This window comes from Pterocles gutturalis, unplaced genomic scaffold (genome assembly GCF_000699245.1).
Source record: "Pterocles gutturalis isolate BGI_N339 unplaced genomic scaffold, ASM69924v1 scaffold1399, whole genome shotgun sequence".
In the NCBI taxonomy this organism is placed as follows: domain Eukaryota; kingdom Metazoa; phylum Chordata; class Aves; order Pterocliformes; family Pteroclidae; genus Pterocles; species Pterocles gutturalis.
The window spans coordinates 16,131-34,332 of NW_010133073.1; the positions used below are offsets into that span (position 1 = coordinate 16,131).

Genomic DNA, 18,202 nt, shown 5'->3' on the forward strand with positions numbered 1-18,202 from the left:
GTTGGAGATTCAGTGTGAAAGCAAGGTTTTATGGTAGGAAGTCCAGCCAAGTGTGCTTTTGCAACCCCTTGTGTAAAGTCACTTCCTCGGTGCGAGGAGCAGGTTGGGTGTCGGTGGCTGACACCCATCACGGGCACCCACCACTTCCTGCTGCAGGCTGAAACGCTAGGTTAAAGATGTAGGAGAGACAATCTGGGAAATTCCAAACCGTAAGCTCCCTTGTGTGCTTGGAGCTCTAGGGATCTCACAGGAATAAATTCAACAAGTGTAAATATTTTGCTTGATAGAGCCTCGTACTCCTCCTGCAAGGATGCTTGTCTGGAGCAAAGCTTGCAAATAGTGGGGGCTTTGCAGGAAAATGCACTTGGGCAACAATTTCATAGAATCACAGAATAGTTTGGGTTGGAAGGGACCTTAAAGATCACCTAGTTCCAACCCCCTGCCATGGGCAGGGACACCTCCCACTAGAATTTCCCCTGTGCCTTGTGGAGGGTTCTTGAGTGATTGCTCTGTGTTGCAAAAGGCTTTCTGCCCTGCAAAAGCAAACTGCTAATTCATCCTGGGATGAAGAGACCTGGGAAATGGCTCCTTGATAAAGCAAATCATTAGCAGCCCTAAGAGGACCTGAACCTGGTGAATTAACCCTTAAGCTCTTGCTTTTGTGCTGTGTCCTGCCCAGTTCTGCCTGTAGAGCAACTGGTGCTCATCTCCGTCAGGGACATGTGGCACCTGCCGAAATGAGAGATGGATTTGTGGGATCAGTCATGGAACAACTGAGGAGAAGATCTTCATGTGTTTCCCATGCTCAGATCTGGTCCTTAAAGGAACTCTGCTTATACAACTAGCAAGATGGCAAGTGATGTTTTGAGAGGTCATTTGAATGAACAGCATGTGAACTGTTACATCAAGAGTTAATTGCAAGCCAAGTACAGAGAATAAATAATTCAGGGGACTTATAAAATATGCAGGGGTGACCCATGACCTCGATGGCCACCTTGTTTGGCACTGGGGTGTTGGTGATGGATCTAGGACATGTGCATAATTCAAAATGGAGTGTGGTTTAGGGACAGTGATTGGCCTCATCTCGAGATAATCCTGCTTAGCGATGGAAAGCTGTCTTAACTCTCTCCTCAGGTCAGTTTTCCTCAGAGGCACCTCGTGGGGGTCCTGCAGTGGTATTTGTGCTTCTGTACTAATTTCTTCATGTGCTTCTGCCTGGGGAGATGGGAGATGTTGCCTTGGTGACTGCAGCATCCACCAACGCAAGCCCTTGCTGGTTCTGTAGCCTGTCATGGACCAGCTTCAAAGCCAGCCTGTCCAAGGCAAAAGCCCAGTGCCTGCCAGAGGAGCTCAGTCTCGGGCTGGGCTTAAGGGATGATGACGTGGGACCCTGCAGATCAAAGATGGACAGAGGTGATGTGGTGCAGTGGTTCATGCACAGGACTTCACATGCTGCTTGATTGTGTTATCTAACTTGCACCACTCCACAGAATATTTAGAACAAACCCACTAGACCTTTTTTTCTACATCCTTGACTGTCTTCTCCAAGTGTCTTGCCTGTGCAAAGGGCTGACCTTGCTGCAGTGAGTCTGAATGTCACATGCTGTCCTTTGGTCTCCACTTTTCTTGCTTGCCTGACATCTAGCTTTGTCCCAGGACTTGTAAATTTGGCTGAAAGCCTGATTCTTTTTAAAAACAAGCAAAAAAAAAAAAAAAAGAAAGTGTAGGCATCCTCTCTATCCATCCCTGTGTGTATGCAGAGGAACTTTCTTTCTTGGACATGTTATGGTTTCTACCCTGGCAAAACACTACAGCAACCGCTCACTCACCCTTACCCCTCCTGGGGATGAGGGAGAGAATTAAAGGGGTGAAGGGAAAAGAGACTCATGGGTTGAGAGATGAACACTTGAATAACTAAACTACAATAATATTGAAAATAATAATAATATTAATGGTAATGTATACAAATGAGTGATACGCAGTGACACTGCTCACCACCTGATGAACAAGGCTCAGCCTGTTCCTGGCCAATGATCCCTGAGCAGACGGAGTCCTGAAACAGCAATCCTGAAAAAGAGATAAGAGCCCAAGTGTCCAAGAGACCAAGATGGCCTGGAGAGAGACAGTTCAGGGAGAGAGAGAACTTCCAGACAGAGCCTTACCTATATACTGGACGTAACGTCCATGGTATGGAATAGGCTGTTGGCAAATTTTGGTCTCGATGCTAAACCTGAGGTCGAATCCTGGGCTGGTCACTGGGGCTGTGCTCCCTCCCAGCTTCTCCTGCCCCTGCAGACACGGGCACAGCAGAGAAGCTGGAAAGTCCTTGACTGTCCTGGCAGCAGCTCTGCCCATCAGTGTGTGATCAGCTTCTCCTCAGCACAAACCCCAACACAGCCTCACACCAGCTGCTGGGGAGAGAGTTCACTGTCCCAGCCCAAACCAGGACAGGACACCAACAAGTATTGCAAAAATCAGAGCAGACCTCAGACCAATGCCCAGGGCTGGGTGATTCTTTGAGACCCTTTGGTTGGGTTGGAGCAGTTATCTCCTCATCTTGACCTGATCCACTTTGGCCAGAGGCTGTCCAGGTGCTCTCCTCTTTGTGTTTGGCAGAGCAGCAAAGAGGTGTTCAACTCTCCTGAGGAAGGATGCCGGTGTGGCCAGAGCATCTAAGGGCTGCCCTTTGCTGAAGAATCTCCTCTTATCTTGTTTCATCTTACCAAAGCTCCTTCTCTCCTTTGTTTTGGCTGGACTGTGGCTAAAAGCTTTAGGCAATATTGAAATTCAGCAACGTGGAACAAAATTTCACTTGGCTTTACTTGGAGTTGGTTTTATGTTGCACCAGAGGTCTGGCAGACCTCATTTCTGCTCGGGGGTGGACTTTGGGGCTTGTGTTTTGGGAGTATAGCATCACTGCTAGCTGCATTGTGAGGTTACCTCTTGACAAAACTGCCTGGGAGGTAGAGATCTGGACTTGCTCATGGCTGAGCCCTTCTTTTAGAGCTCCTACACTTCTCCCCTGGGCAGACTGAGATGTAGTAGGATGGTTCCCTTTCTCTTGTCTGGAGCTATTAAGTCGTCCTGACTTAAATCTGAAATCGTTGGCTGGTCTAGGACAGCTGGGTTTACAGCTGTGACTGTCAAGGCCAAGTTCAGCGTTGCAAGTAAACACAGATCTACCACGAGATAAATGTCGTAACGAACTTGTTTATTTGCCGCGCAGAATCCCAGCTCCTTTCTAAAGGAGCTGAAATAAATGTTGTTGTCACGTGTCCCTGTTAACTGTGTTGTTGACCTCCAGTTGTTGGCATTCTTAACTGAAGATAATATGGGATTATTGAGGGGCATGAACAGGGCAGGATAACCATACCCCACACTGGTGATTTTTTTTTTATTCTCTAACAAATGGTTTACTATCTAGTACCACTAACAAAAAAGCTGGAAGTGGAGAGAGCTTGTGCACCACAGCTGGGGCATCTGAGAAAACCTCAGGCACAGAATAACTGGTGTTGCTCAAGGGGTTTTACCGATGTCACATTCGATGGAGCAGCTTGCTGTGCAGACTCCTGTTCTGGCAGGGGAGGCTGGGTCCTCAAAGTATCCTGGTCTTGGTCTGTTTATCTAATCTAGCTTTGTTACACCTCCAATGTCAGTGTCTCTGTCAAATACGTAGCTCAAAATGCCTGTTTGCAGCTTATGCTTTGGAGGGGCTCAGCTACCATCTGATCTGGTTTTTGTCCAAATAAGCTGTGTGATGCGGTATAATTCTGGGCCAAGAATTAATATGCTAATTATCTCAAAAAGGCAGCAGATGAAGCTTGGCTTTAACAAGCTTTCAGTGTATTTTTAACTATCTGTAACACTTGTACTTCCTCTCAGTTAATTTATCTGACTGTTTTTTAATTAAGTGCTATGGACTGGGTTTTCTGTCCTGTTTCTTCTCCTGGGACCTTTAGGTCTGCCCCCCTGTGTTGGTAAATCGTGGTGTTTGAGCACTTTGGCTGAAATAAACTGTGCTGGGAGTGCACCAGATGCCATCCCTGGTGGAGTCTGTGCTGCAGGCATGACTCAGATGCTTGGTCGAACCCTTCACTGACTCCAGGATCTCCTTGGTTGCATCTCTTGCACTTGACTCTGATGGCTGCTGGAATTAAATGTGTACTAAGCCCATCACCAGTTGGGGGAAAGCTGGAGAATGTCACTGAGCTTCCTTGGAAGGCTGCAGATGGCTGCTATCACTGAGCAGCAGTGACATTCCTGGATAAGTCCCTCCTTTGGCTGTCTTGGGAAGGTGCATCCTTGAGACCCATGCGTGGCTTAGTACAGGCGGTATCATAGAATCACAGAAGGGTTTGGGTTGGAAGGGACCTTTAAAGCCCATCCAGTTCCAACCCCGTGCCATGGGCAGGGACACCTCCCACTAGCCCAGGTTGCCCAAAGCCTCATCCAGCCTGGCCTTGAACCCCTCCAGGGATGGGGCATCCACAGCTTCTCTGGGCAACCTGGGCCACTGCCTCACCCCCCACACAGGAAAACATTTCTTCCTCACATCTCATCTCCATCTCCCCTCTTGCAGCTTCAGCCCCTTCCCCCTCGTCCTGTCCCTGCACCCCCTGATCCAGAGCCCCCCCATCTCTCCTGTAGCCCCCTTTCAGCACTGGGAGGTGCTGGAAGGTCTCCCCGGAGCCTTCTCTTCTCCAGGCTGCACACCCCCAACTCTCTCAGCCTGTCCTCGCACGGGAGCTGCTCCAGCCCTCGCACCATCTCCGTGGCTCCTCTGGCCCCGCTCCAGCAGCTCCGTGTCTGTCCTGTGCTGAGGACCCCAGAGCTGGGGGCAGCACCCCAGGGGGGTCTCACCAGAGCGGAGCAGAGGGGGACAATCCCCTCCCTCGCCCTGCTGTTCACGCTGCTGGGGATGCAGCCCCATCAGTACTCCCAGGGCATGAGCTGCAATGTGAGTTGAGGGGCTCAGGATCTCATCTGAGACCAGGAAAGCTGTTGCTAAGGTTTCTGCCATGTAGACATGGGTTGCTAAGGCTATGACCCCAAACAGCCAGGCTGTCCAGTTCTGGAACAGGTGCCCTGGAAAATAAAGCAACTGGAAACCACTCCAGGGACTGTGCTGGGTGGGCAGCACACGATAAGCAACTGCCTTCAGCAGCAGAAGATGGAGGTCTGGGTTTCGCCAGGATTCAAAATATTTCCTTGGGAAAAAACTGGTACAAAGAGATAGCAAAGGCTGGGGTATAACAGTATCCTTTGCCTCAAAATCGATCATAGGTATGGATAATAGGGCTTAGTAAACTTTGTTGTTAGGCTATTGTATTCCCTGAAAGTTAGAGAAATTGCCTTTCCTTATGCTTAATTCTCCTTTGGGTTTTTAATATGTGGATGTGTGGATGTTGCTTGGTGTGGGCCCTTGAAAGGAAGGGTTTTCTTTAAAGAACTGAACCCAAGTATCAGCGTTGAGTTACTCTGCTGTGGTTGAGTCCCAAAACCACGTTTCTGTTGACTCATCAAAGCTCTTCTGCTCTGTGTCACCAGTAACCAGCCTGGTTCTCCAGAGCATGGAGGATCTTCCCAAAAATGCTTCTTGGCTACGACAGCTGAAGGAGCAAGGAAGCAAGGCTTTCGTGGAGGGTTGAGTACATGAAGTGTTAAGTCTGAGATAATGAACAACGAGCTCAGGACAGGCTGGAAGTGGTTGTCTCAGCACTAAAATCTGTAATTGCCCAGCTGGTAGTTGATGCAATGGGTCCATCTGGAGTGTGCAGGTTGTTGGTGCGATGGTTGACCATGCACAGCCAGATGCACTTGCCAACACCTCTGCCCATTCCTACAGTCCTTTCCATTTCCACTGGACTTCTTTTATGTCCTTAACTGGGAATTAAATGTTAATATTATTCAGCCCCTGCTAACTATAGGTTTTTCTGGTGTTGGGAGTCTTGATCTCTGTGAAGGATGTTTTTGCTTTCAGCAAATAACTGACCCAGGGCACCACTTGTCCAAGGGCAGGTGCTCAAGCTCTCTGCCAAACCTGTGCCTTCCCGCTGTCCGCAGGAATTGAGCATTGCCACAAAAAGCTTAATGTGGTTGTGGAAACAAGTTGACAGGTTGAATTATGCTACCCAACACCGGTCTATTTACAGGGCTAGCAATGCCTACGATTTGTTAAAGCATCTCGAAAATGCTGAAGTAAAAATTCTCATCTGGAGAGATATAAACAGTTGTTCTCTTTGGTGGGGAAGAGGATGGGGATTTAGCTGATCCAAGGCTGGAGTGTTGGATTCATCAATCCAAAGATGTTTTGGTCGTGTAACTACAGGTGCTGGAAGGATAAATTACACAGGGCTGGGCTTTTATTATGGATCATAAGTCATCTCTAAGACTTTGGGCTTATTTTGAGGATGTAGTGGTGTCACTGGCCATACCTCTGTTGCTAGAAGTTTCCTTTAAACTAGCATCTTATAGTTCTCAGGCTACATGAGGTCTGTCCATGTGCAGTTGTGTAAACCAGGTTTTTGGGACAGCTGCAGTAGAGGCTGCCTCTGGGCTGTGGTCCCTCAGCATGAATAACAGATTGCTCTTCTCCTTGGACAGAGGACGCTGAATTTGTAAAAAAAAATGATGTGGAGTTTATTGCTCACCCCAGATTTGGACACTTGCTGTCACACATGAAGAGCTGCTGTCCTTTACCAGCAGAAACACTCACGAAGGCATTTGGCTGTCAGTCCTAGGGACCATGCTCAGGCTTAACATTAAATGGCATTTAAGAGGGGGAGCAAAGGAGCAGCAGAAAGAATACAGCAGTTCTGCAGGTGCAGCCACTGTGTTAATCCTCTTGCTTAGACTATCAGCAAGGGCAACAGCAAAGACTGTAGAGATGCTTCGCATGAAGCTGTGGATGCCCCATCCCTGGAGGGGTTCAAGGCCAGGCTGGATGAGGCTTTGGGCAACCTGGGCTAGTGGGAGGTGTCCCTGCCCATGGCAGGGGGTGGCACTGGATGGGCTTTAAGGTCCCTCCCAACCCAAACCGTTCTGTGATTCTGTGGTATTTAAAGGATGCGTTAGTGAAACCTGCTTTGTAGAAACTACCAAAACTACAGTACATTCTCTATATCTAGAGCTTCTTCTCCATCAACCTTTCATTTGCTCAAGTGTGAGCTCTTGCGATGGTTTCACCGCTATTGATGTCTTGGCAGCAAGAGCAAGGCCTGAACCCATTCAATATAATAGCTGCTTAGCAGCATCGCCTCCGTTCTAATAACAGGCTGATCTTCAAACAGAAAAGGAAATATCCAAACACACATTTTGGTTTGTTCATAGGCCAGCAGCTAATTTGCATTTTAGCCAGTTATTATGGTGCTTTTGAAATAAAGTAATGAAGGGAAGTAAAGGAAAATGCACTTGCAAGTGCTTCTTTCTTGAGGTTGTTGGGCATATCAACAAATTATTTCTATATGAGGAACCATCCACTGCAGCAAGTCTTTCACTTCAGTGTTTTACTTGGGTCTCTCCCCAGTTGAGTAGCTTAAGCTTCTAAGAATGGTTTTCAACTCCTTCCTTCCTCATTTACTGCTTTAGGAAGGCTGTGATGGTTTTCCTTACCCTTGGAGCTGTGGCTCCCTGGGGTGGTGGGTTGAGGTGTTGCTCCACCAGCCTTTCGGCTGTGCTCTGTAAGGCTGGATTGTTTCCTCGAACACGTGCGGAGGAGTTGTGTAACAAACCTGGTGAAAGGTGGATGAGTAAGAGTTCAGACTGCAGCCTGGTGTGTGCCAGGCTGTGGTTTGGGACAGCTGATCTTTGTCTTGTGGTGAACTCAAGGGCTTCCTTGTTACCAAACACTGCTTCCAAGAACTAGCAGTCTGAAGCTGGGAGGTGTGTTAGGACCATGTGTTCATGTCATCGAATCATTAAGGTTGGAAAAGACTTCAAGGATCATCAAGTCCAACCGTCAACCCAACCCACTAACCCATGTCCCCAAGCACCACATCCACACGTTTCCTGACCCCCTCCAGGGATGGTGACTCCACCACGTCCCTGGGCAGCCTGTTCCAATGCCTCATCACTCTTGCAGTGAAGAAATTTTTTCTAATCTCCAGCCTAAACCTCCCCTGGTGCAACTTGAGGCCATTTCCTCTTGTCCCATCACTTGTTCCTTTAGAGCAGAGCCCAGCACCCCCCTCACTGCACCCTCCTTTCAGCAGCTGTAGAGAGTGATGAGGTCTCCTCTCAGCCTCCTCTTCTCCAGACTAAACCCCCCCAGCTCCCTCAGCCGCTCCTCGTCAGCCCTGTGCTCCAGACCCTTCCCCAGCTCCGTTGCCCTTCTCTGGACCTGCTCCAGCCCCTCAATGTCCTTCTTGTGGTCCTCTGTATCTTGATGCTCAGGTGAGTAGAGGCTTGCTCAGGTGGGAACTGATGTCACCCATTAATCCCCTCCAGCATCCCCCAAACAACTGGATGTTTGCAGATGGCAAGCCTTCCCCTTCCAGGATGCCTAAGCTCCACAGAAAATACCAGCCTTTGACTATCAGTGAAGAGGGCAGATTCATACTAGATATAAGGAAGAAATTCTTTACTGTGAGGGTGGTGAGGCAGTGGCCCAGGTTGCCCAGAGAAGCTGTGGATGCCCCATCCCTGGAGGGGTTCAAGGCCAGGCTGGATGAGGCTTTGAGCAACCTGGGCTAGTGGGAGGTGTCCCTGCCCATGGCAGGGGGTTGAACTTGATGATCTTTGAAGGTCCCTTCCAACCCAAACCATTCTATAATTCTATGATCCTTCCTCTAAAAGCAAACTGCATGAGTATTAGTTTTAAAACCTCCTATTTGAGGGGAAAATACTGTTATCTTTGCTCAGTCTGGGAATGTAGTTTTATTTCTATTTTTTTTTTCCTTAGGCACAGGATCGAGCATTCTTTCTGCTCTCCAGGATTTGTTCTGGCTATCTAAATCCAAAGTAGAGAAACAACTCCAGATCATCTCAGTGCTGCAATGGGTTCTCACTTTTCTCATCATGGGTAAGTAACACCTTTTGGCCTAGTGCAAAGGGTTTTTTTCCTTAATTCTAAATAATTTTAATGCAAAAATGTGAACTTTTGCATAAGCATTAATTACTGGGTGTGCACTGCAGCAAGGCAGCTCCTGGGGTGTGTGGACATTGTAGAAGACACTTGCATATTTTGGTATTTTGTCAGTAAATTACCCAGCTCTAGAAAAGCACAGGAGCTATGGAAAGACTTATTGATGTTTAGCTTGTGCCTGTGTTTACCGTACAAATAAGACTGAAGCAATTGGAAATCTCTTACCCAACTCATTCATAGGAATGTCCAGCGAGAAGAAATTTCTTAGAAGGAACTCATAACCGATGCACCAGGAGTGCTTTCCTCTTGGCTTGGTCTCCCTCCAAGAGGTACTAGGGATGAGCAAGAAGTTTGTTACGAGACCAGTAAAATAGTAAAGGCTGTTTGTCTCTGGGTATTTGAGTTATGTGAAGTGTCAAGCTGCTCTGCTCCATAGAGTTGTTGACAATTAAAGCAGAGAAAAATGCTGATTGCAGTCAGTCAAGCAAGTCTTGCCGTTCCTTCCCAATTTAGTTTGTGCTAAAATGGCAATATCATTCGTGGGTGGGATTTGTGGCACCTTGGTGGGATGGCAGGCATAGAGCTGGTATACGGTGTGGAAGATTTTTGTAGCTGTGAAGGAAACCCTCTTGGTGTGGGCTACAAGACATCTTGATGCTGGTGAAGTCTCGCTCGTGCTTGGTGAAGCATCGTCCCCACCTGGGCTAGTGGGAGGTGTCCCTGCCCATAGCAGGGGGATTGGAACAAGATGATCTCTAAGGCCTCTTCCAACCCAAACCATTCTGTGATTCAATGATCCTATAGAAGAGATACCTGGAGAAACCATAAAGGAAAGGGGGGATTTAAAGCAGATAGCTTTGGAGGATGTTGTCTCAGTCCTACATAAGGTTTTTTTAGCTAAATCCGATTTGATTGAGGATTAATGACATCCGACTGAGACTAAGACTTCAGTACACAAGGGTCAAAAGGCAAGGGGCTCTTAATGCAAGTGTAAATTGAGACCAAAACCTGATGCAACCTTGTTTTCTTCTTTCTTGGCCCTACCCAGGTGTTGCTTGCACTTTAATCCTCATGTACATACTGTGCACAGATTGCTGGGCGATTGCTGCTCTATATTTAGCCTGGCTGGTATTTGACTGGAATACACCAAAGAAAGGTAAATATTGCAGAACAGATCCTTGATGTTTAAGTGTCCCTGTCCTCATATTTGGACAAAGCAGCACCTCCTTCTAACAGGTGACTTCCCTTCTTGATGGGACTTGGCTGAATCACTTACCAAAAGCATTTTCAGTGAGGTATATGAATGTAATCCCTTGGCATAATTGGGTTTTATGGATGCTGAGGGTAATGCAAGATAAAGTGTGCTAATATTGTGCCATTGCTTGTTTGTAGCAACAGATTTATAAGGCTTGGGCTCTTCCTGTAGGTCAGAGAAATCTACATAAGGATTCCAAATCTTGCTGTCCTCTCCAGCTCTTGCAAGGTTCAGATTATGGCGTGACTATTAAGATGGGGCTCCCCTATGGAGTCAGTGTTGCTGCAAACTAAGCAGGAAGTTTTTTTTATTTCACAAAACACCATGTAGAAAGCAGCTCTGAGACCCCAACAAGCTTTGCTGGCAACTCCTTTCCTAGCCAGATGAGCACAATTCTCCATTGCTTCAAGACCACTGAAATCATCCAGGATCTCAGCCTTCCTTCCCCAAAGGATGAACCTGAGGTTAATGTTGACCTGTTTTGAGCTTGAATTGTCCCTTGCCCACCTAAAATGGAATATCAAGTCAGATCATACTCTGAATTTGTAGTCAGGACTCAATTAACTTGAAGTACCCTAAAGTCCTGAGCATGGATGGTTTCACCTGATTTTAGTGAAAGATGCAGGTGTCCCACTTAGAGGAAATAAATTGTTGATTTCTCTAGTGACAAGGAACTCTTTGGAGTCCTCTAGGCTTCTTGATGGGCACCCATGTGAAAAGAGCTTTAAAACACGATTTTTTTTTTTTCCTTTTCAGGTGGAAGAAGATCCCAATGGGTGAGGAACTGGGCTATATGGAGGTACTTCAGGGACTATTTTCCAATAAGAGTAAGCAACAGTTTAACTCTATGCATTGGGACTTGGAACTGTTTTAGATTGACTTAAATGACCCCTGTGGAGATGGTGTACATACACTAGTCTGTTACCCTGAACTGTAAGCAGGACATGACTTACTATTGCTATACTACTGCTTGGAACAGCTGTGGTTATAAAATTCGAAGTGCATCTCCAGTGGTGGTATCATGATTTGTAGAAGATGCTTCTTCTGGTGGTTTTATCACCAGCCTCGATGCAATCTGCCCTGGAGCAGTAGGGCTCCTGTCCATCTCTCCAACATCTCTTCTGTGCTGCAGTGGTCTTGCATTGTGCCTAGCCCTACCTGTGCTCCCCTCTTGTAAATCTCGCTCAGTTTTGGTCTGATTTCCAGTTACATCCATAGGCAGCACCATAATGGGTAAGAATAGCTGTGAACCCACAGCCCTACAACTTCACAGGGAGCACTGAAATCGGCTCCAAGTCTTGCTGCTTTGGGGCAGGGGGGTTTCCAGCAGTTGGAATAGCTCCAGTTCTCCAGTTTGTAACTTGCTCCCCTTACTCTTGTATTTGCCTGCTAGCTCAGATGTGGGTTTTCCAGTTTGTAACTTGCTCCCCTTGCTCTTGTATTTGCCTGCTAGCTCAGATGTGTTGCAGATGGGACAGGGCTGCCAGGCTGCTCTGGGGACTGCAGAATTAGCTGATGGACTTGGAAAGGAGCAGGGGCCAAATTGAGCCAAGAGGGAACTTGATCCTCTTTGGAAGGACGCACAGCTGAAAGGACTATTATGTAAAGCTGCTGGCAAGTTGGATTCAGCCTGAGCAAAAGTGAGGGACCTTACCGTGGCTTTTGATGAGCCACCCTTCCCTAAGATGGTCCAGGAGGAAATCCAGTTCTAGTAGGAAGCCGAAGCCACGTTGACTGGACTTCCTCCTTCGCAAAGTCGTGTGAACTCTCGTGCTGCTGGTGAACAAACCTCTTGCTGCTGTTAATGGGTAGTTCTTGGCAAGTGTAAGGGTGCAGGGAGAAACACCAACTGCACAGGGTGCAAGTGGCTGGTCAACCTAGGTCTCATAGCTAGTGGAGAACAGAGCATGCTCTGATGTTGAAGGTGGGTCTTAAATGTGTTGTCTTCTCATGCAAAGTCCTCAGCACTGCAACAAACCCTTCTGCCTTGATATTGCTGAAGGCTAAAATGGGCTGGTTTCCCCTGGGGACTTGATTCAAGAGGGTCACCAGTAATGGCTGGTCCCCTTGTTTCACGTGTCCTTCAGTGGCCCATTTAGCATGGAAACATGCTCTGCACCAGCCATGTGGGTCAGATCCACTGTAGATATTAGAAGCTTGTCAAACGTGGTGCTGAGTGGTGCGGTTGATACGGTGGAAGGAAGGGAGGCCATTCAGAGGGACCTCGACAGGCTGGAAATCAAACGTGTGGTTTGTTCAAGTAGGTTTAGACATGAGATCTACATAAACTGAACTTCTCTGCTGTTCTAGATAAATACTTGGCAGTTCCCACAGCCAATTTGCAAGAACACCTTATGGCTGTAATTCCTTTGTCCCTAAGGGGGTAGAGATGTGCAAGGTTTAGAGCCTGCTGGTAAATGGCATGCAAGGACAGGGCATGAGGGTTGACAGCTGTGGGATAACCCCTGCAGCTGCTAGGGGGGAACAGCCAGCTGGTTCTGTGCTTGTTAAAACCTGCTGCAGGGATCATGGGGCTGTGAGGTGCTAGAGGTGGTTGCCTGCAGTTATGGGCATGAATATCACCTCTTGTAAGGAGCTGGACCACCCACCAGAGCAGCTTGGGCCTGAATTTACTAAGAGCAGAGGAATTCCTTGGATATAGAATCACAGAATGGTTTGGGTGGGAAAGGACCTTAAAGCTCATCTCGTTCCACCCCCTGCCATGGGCAGGGACACCTCCCACTAGCCCAGGTTGCCCAAAGCCTCATCCAGCCTGGCCTTGAACACTTCCAGGGAGAGCTAAAGTATTTAAAACTATTATAAACTATTTACCTGTCCTCAGTCAGGAGGGAGGCTGGTCTAGATATGGCCACTTGTTGAAATCTTCTGTTTGCAAAATTTGCCTTGACTAGATCCTGAACTGTCTGTGTGACAGCTTAGCAGAGCTTGGCTTGTCTCCCTGGCTCGTGGTTTGTTGGGGCAGTCGCCTGCTGCACCTCATCCTGTGCTATGTGGCAAGGCAGTGATGACAATCTCACCAGTGGCACTTGTCATGCGAAACTCGGTTTTTGCAAATTGCACGTAGAGCTGTGCTGGTTGCATTTGGATATTGGCTCAGGAGATGGATAAAGGTCTCGCTGCACACATGTGAAATGCTCACTGCTCGACAGCCCTTGCTATCTGAAGTGCTATCGCCCACGGACTGCGCACATGTGAAATGCTCACTGCTCAACAGTCCTTGCTATCTGAAGTGCTATCGCCCACGGAGATAAGCAGTAGCTGTGCTCACATGCTCAGCTGATGGCTTCTTTACCTAAACAAGACCTTTAGCTTGTGGCACTTGCAGCATGAACGTCCCCAGATCAGCGGGATGTGCTGGGGAGGCTGCTGGGACCTTGCCTGCCTCTGCAAGTGCTACATCCAGCCAGGTGCACAGCACCACGCTCACAACTGCCAGAGCTCAGGCTCTACCTGGCAGTTTAGCAGCAGGATTTAGCTCACCCTCAGCTGCTTCATGCACTTCTTAGCTTAAAGGACTGTTTGCAAGGCCAGCTGCTAAGCAGCAAGACTAACTTAAGCTCCTAGTGCCCTAAAATAGCTTATTGCTGTCAGAGCTGCTGCGTGAAGCTCCAGTGAATGTGGACAACCTCTGCTCAAGGAATTAAGCCAGATTCAGGCTGGTTTCCAAATCTGCGTGGTAATACAAAATATGAGCTGGTGTCTCCAGGTACAATAGTCCTCGTGGTGTTTCAGGATGGGGAGGTACTGCTGACTCAGGTGCAGACCTAGCCTATCAGCATAAATAGCAGAACAGAGCTTATCAGCTGTTCTGATAAAGTGAGCCTGATGCCAGCAGGTAGAGCTGCGGAGGGATGCAGCAGACCCAGCCACAAGTTCTAGCATACAGCTTTGTCAGAGGTCAATATCGGTGGCTTTTCAGTGTGCCCAGACCCAGCCTGCATCCTTAAAATTGAGCTCCCACCAGCTTGGTACGGGGGAGCCCTGGCTTTCAGATCTGCAGCCACTCAAGACAGGATACTTTACTTCCCCCTCAAGATATTTTGTGCTACAACTGTCACCCGCTGAGGTTTGAGTACTTCACCCTGGGGAGGTGGCCTTGGGATTTTTGGGGAAAAAAAAATCTGCAAAATTGCTTCCTGTTTATTGCAGGTAGGCTGAGCACCCACCCACCCAGACCATTCATCTTCATAAAGCTCTTTGCTGGCTCCTGGTGCTGAGCAGCAGTGTCTTGGAGTCCTCTTTCTCTACACTTGAATGAGCTACTTACTCATCCTGTTCCTACAAAAAAAATGGCAATGTTATCTGGGTGTATCTGGCACTTGAATTATTAATTTTTTTTACCATAATTACACTCCTTTATTGCTTCTGTAGGCAGGCTTAGATCTGTCTAGAGAAATGTGTCATTGCTGTCACAGATGGAGGGACCTTTGCTCCCACTGAAACAGGTTTGGTCTGAGATAGCAGCTGGGAACAGGTGTGTTAGTGGGGTGAAGGTCCAGCTTCAGTCCCAGAGATCATGTCCCATGATCTCGTCCAGCTGAGATCATTATGGGAGAACTGAGCATTCAAGGAGCTGAGGGCTGTGTGGGGCTGGAGAAGACCTTGGAGGCAAAATTAAAAAACGTATTGGAGGCTCAGAGCTGCAAAAGTGTCGTTGTCAAATGGACAGCTACAGCTATTCCTCAGGTCAACCTAAGGCAGCCCAGCAGCTCAATGTTTGTTTGACAAGGAGAAAAATGCAGCAAAACCCCTAGTGAGTCATCAGGCTCCTAAGGAAAGCTTCAATCTTGCATGAGACTAGAAATAAGTGATTACAGAACTTCAAAAAGTCCTGCTTCCAGATTAAATGTAGGGATCCATGAAGGCTCTGCCTTTTTAGACTCATAGAATCATTAAGGTTGGAAAAGACCTCAAGGATCATCAAGTCCAACCGTCAACCCAACCCACTAACCCATGTCCCCAAGCACCACATCCACACGTTTCCTGACCCCCTCCAGGGATGGTGACTCCACCACGTCCCTGGGCAGCCTGTTCCAATGCCTGGTCACTCTTTCAGTGAAGAAATTTTTTCTAATCTCCAGCCTAAACCTCCCCTGGTGCAACTTGAGGCCGTTTCCTCTTGTCCCATCACTTGTTCCTTTAGAGCAGAGGCAGCACCCCCCTCCCTGAAAACTCCTTTCAGCAGCTGTAGAGAGTGATGAGGTCTCCTCTCAGCCTCCTCTTCTCCAGACTGAACCCCCCCAGCTCCCTCAGCCGCTCCTCGTCAGCCCTGTGCTCCAGACCCTTCCCCAGCTCCGTTGCCCTTCTCTGGACTGGCCATAGGATCATTGCTTTTGTTGGCAGGTCAGACCCTGGGCTTTAGCAGATACTTGCCTGATGCCTGGCAGTCCTTGGCTGCCCTGGCTTGACTTGGATGGAGGAAGACCTGTTCACCTTTTGTTGGTAAACACCCATCTCTTGGGGTACAACCCACAGAGGGCTGTGACAGCCTGCATGGTACAAACTGCTGGGGAAAAAGCATGTAGATGAATGCCAGGCTGACTCTCAGACCTGGAAATCCCTGTTGTGAGCATTTGATTCTCACTGAGTCTTCAGTGCTGCTCAGATACTCCTTTTCTGGGAAGCTGTGGATGCCCCATCCTTGGAGGGGTTCAAGGCCAGGCTGGATGAGGCTTTGGGCAACCTGGGCTAGTGGGAGGTGTCCCTGCCCATGGCAGGGGGGTTTGTAATGAGATGTTCTCTATGGTCCCTTCCAACCCAAACCATTCTGTGATTCTATGATATGACTTTTCCCTGCCAAGGGTGGGATGTGCAGGGGAGCTGGTTCCCTGCACACCCCTTGCCTTGTTCCTGAATCACCTGTGCAAGCAGTGTGGGTGAGCATGGTGGGTGTGTAACCATCTGTCTGCGAATCAGGAGGTCTTGGAAAGCAAATGGAACGGTAGCTTGGCTGGGACTCACCCAAGGTATGCAAGCAAAGGGCTCTGCTGGGAACTGCGTGTCCTTGCACGTGGTGGAGGGGCTGGAGCAGGGTGCTTGCCACGGCTGGCAGCAGGAGAACAGCGTATCTTCTCTGTGAGAGCAGGTGTGTGGCTCTGCCAAGCTCAGCTCACAAATGTCTCGTGCTCCAGAGTGACAAGGACAAACCCTCTGTTTCAGCTGGCTTCCTTTTAAAGCACCTGTGCATGGTGCATGTAAGTGGTTTTGAACCCAGCTAGTAGTGAACACCACACAGCCACTCGCTCACCCTTCCCCCTCCTGGGGCTGGGGATGAGAATTAAAGGGGTAAAAGGAAAAGAGCCTTGTGTGTTGAGATAAGAACAATTTAAGCTACAATAAAATTGATAATAATAATGATGATGATAATGATAATAATAATAATCACAACTGAGTGATACACAGGGATACTGCTCACCACCCGATGACCAAGGTTCAGCCTGTTCCTGGACAATGATCCTGGAGCAGGGAGAGTCCTGAAACTGCAGTCCTGGAATGGAGATAAGGGCTTAAGAGCAGCTCAAGAGAGGGGTGATCCATGGAGAGAGAGCACTTCTGGACAGAGCCTCACCTATATAGTGGGCATGGCATGCATGATATGGAACAGACTGTTGGCCAGTTTCTAAGGTCTCAGTCCTAAACCTGAGGTCAAATCCTGGGCTGGTCACTGGGGCTGTGCTCCCTCCCAGCTCCTCCTGCCCCTGCAGACACGGGCACAGCAGAGAAGCTGGAAAGTCCTTGACTGTCCTGGCAGCAGCTCTGCCCATCAGTGTGTGATCAGCTTCTCCTCAGCACAAACCCCAACAGCCTCACACCAGCTGCTGGGGAGAGAGTTCACTCTGTCCCAGCTGAAACCAGGACAGTGCAGGTGAAGGATGAGGCTTGGAGCCTGGAACCCCCCACCCTGCTCTGATGAGAGCTCCAAGGAGAAGTGACTGCCGCGGGTCCATCCAAACCATGTGTGTCTATAGCCACCAAGCCTCAAGTCTCTCCTACAACTGAGCAAGAACTGAGAGATGGAGGGGTTGCTTACTGTATCATTGCTTTTTTTTTTTTCTTTTCCCCTTCAGTCTTTCCTGGAGAGTGTTTTCCAGTCTAGTCTGGGAGCCCTGCTTGCCCTAACTGGTCAAGGGTCAGCCCTCCCACCCTGGGGAGTGAAAGCAAAAGTCATCTACTAATTGGGCAAGACGGGAAAAAGGGGAGAAAGGATGACTTGGTGTGACACAGTCTGTGGGGCTCTACAGAGCTGCTGCAACCACAAGCATCTGCACGAACTTCCTGGAGCTATACGTGACCTCAGAGCTAGAGGAAAATGTGGAGGGGGGGCAATGCATTTGCTTAACCCGCTGCAGTGTCATGACGGTATCGCAGCTGCCGTCCTAAATAGCACAAATGCTGTAGCCTCAGCTGGGGCCACATGGTGGGGAGGAGGGAATCCAATTTCTGGGTGCTCTGGTTTGGTGTGTCGCAATGGCACTTCAGCTCCCCGGAGCATGATTCAACAAAACAGACTGGCTTGCTTACTGCCAAAGCACTTCTTGGCCAAGACAGCAGGGTATGTAACGCTGATGTGACGTCTTGGGAATCTGTGTTTTTTCCTATAGGAGCTGACGCAGAGTGACCTTTGCACGTCCAGTTTGAGGGATGGGGTGCAGTTGTTTAGCATCTCGTGGTGAAGGTGCAACCAGGGCTTGTAGGTCCTGGTCTGAGAGCTGCTGGGGTGTTGCAGTCAGCAAAAACTGGCACTGTTGCAACCTGAAAAAAAAAATTAAATTTGATTCCTATTTCTGTAGGATGATGCAGCAGTCCTGTTGTATGCTTACTCAGATCGCTTTGTGTACTGCTAG

At 48.5% G+C, this 18,202-nt stretch overlaps 1 protein-coding gene across 1 annotated transcript in view; it reads left to right on the forward strand.

The window, feature by feature from the left end:
• The window catches only part of DGAT2 (diacylglycerol O-acyltransferase 2), a 24,661-nt gene that overhangs the window by 644 nt on the left and 5,815 nt on the right, over positions 1–18,202 (forward strand). Inside the window, exons 2-4 of the mRNA XM_010081076.1 lie at positions 8,900–9,019; positions 10,131–10,238; positions 11,094–11,164. Of these exons, the coding sequence (XP_010079378.1) occupies positions 8,900–9,019; positions 10,131–10,238; positions 11,094–11,164 (299 nt within the window). The remainder of the gene's footprint in view (positions 1–8,899; positions 9,020–10,130; positions 10,239–11,093; positions 11,165–18,202) is intronic.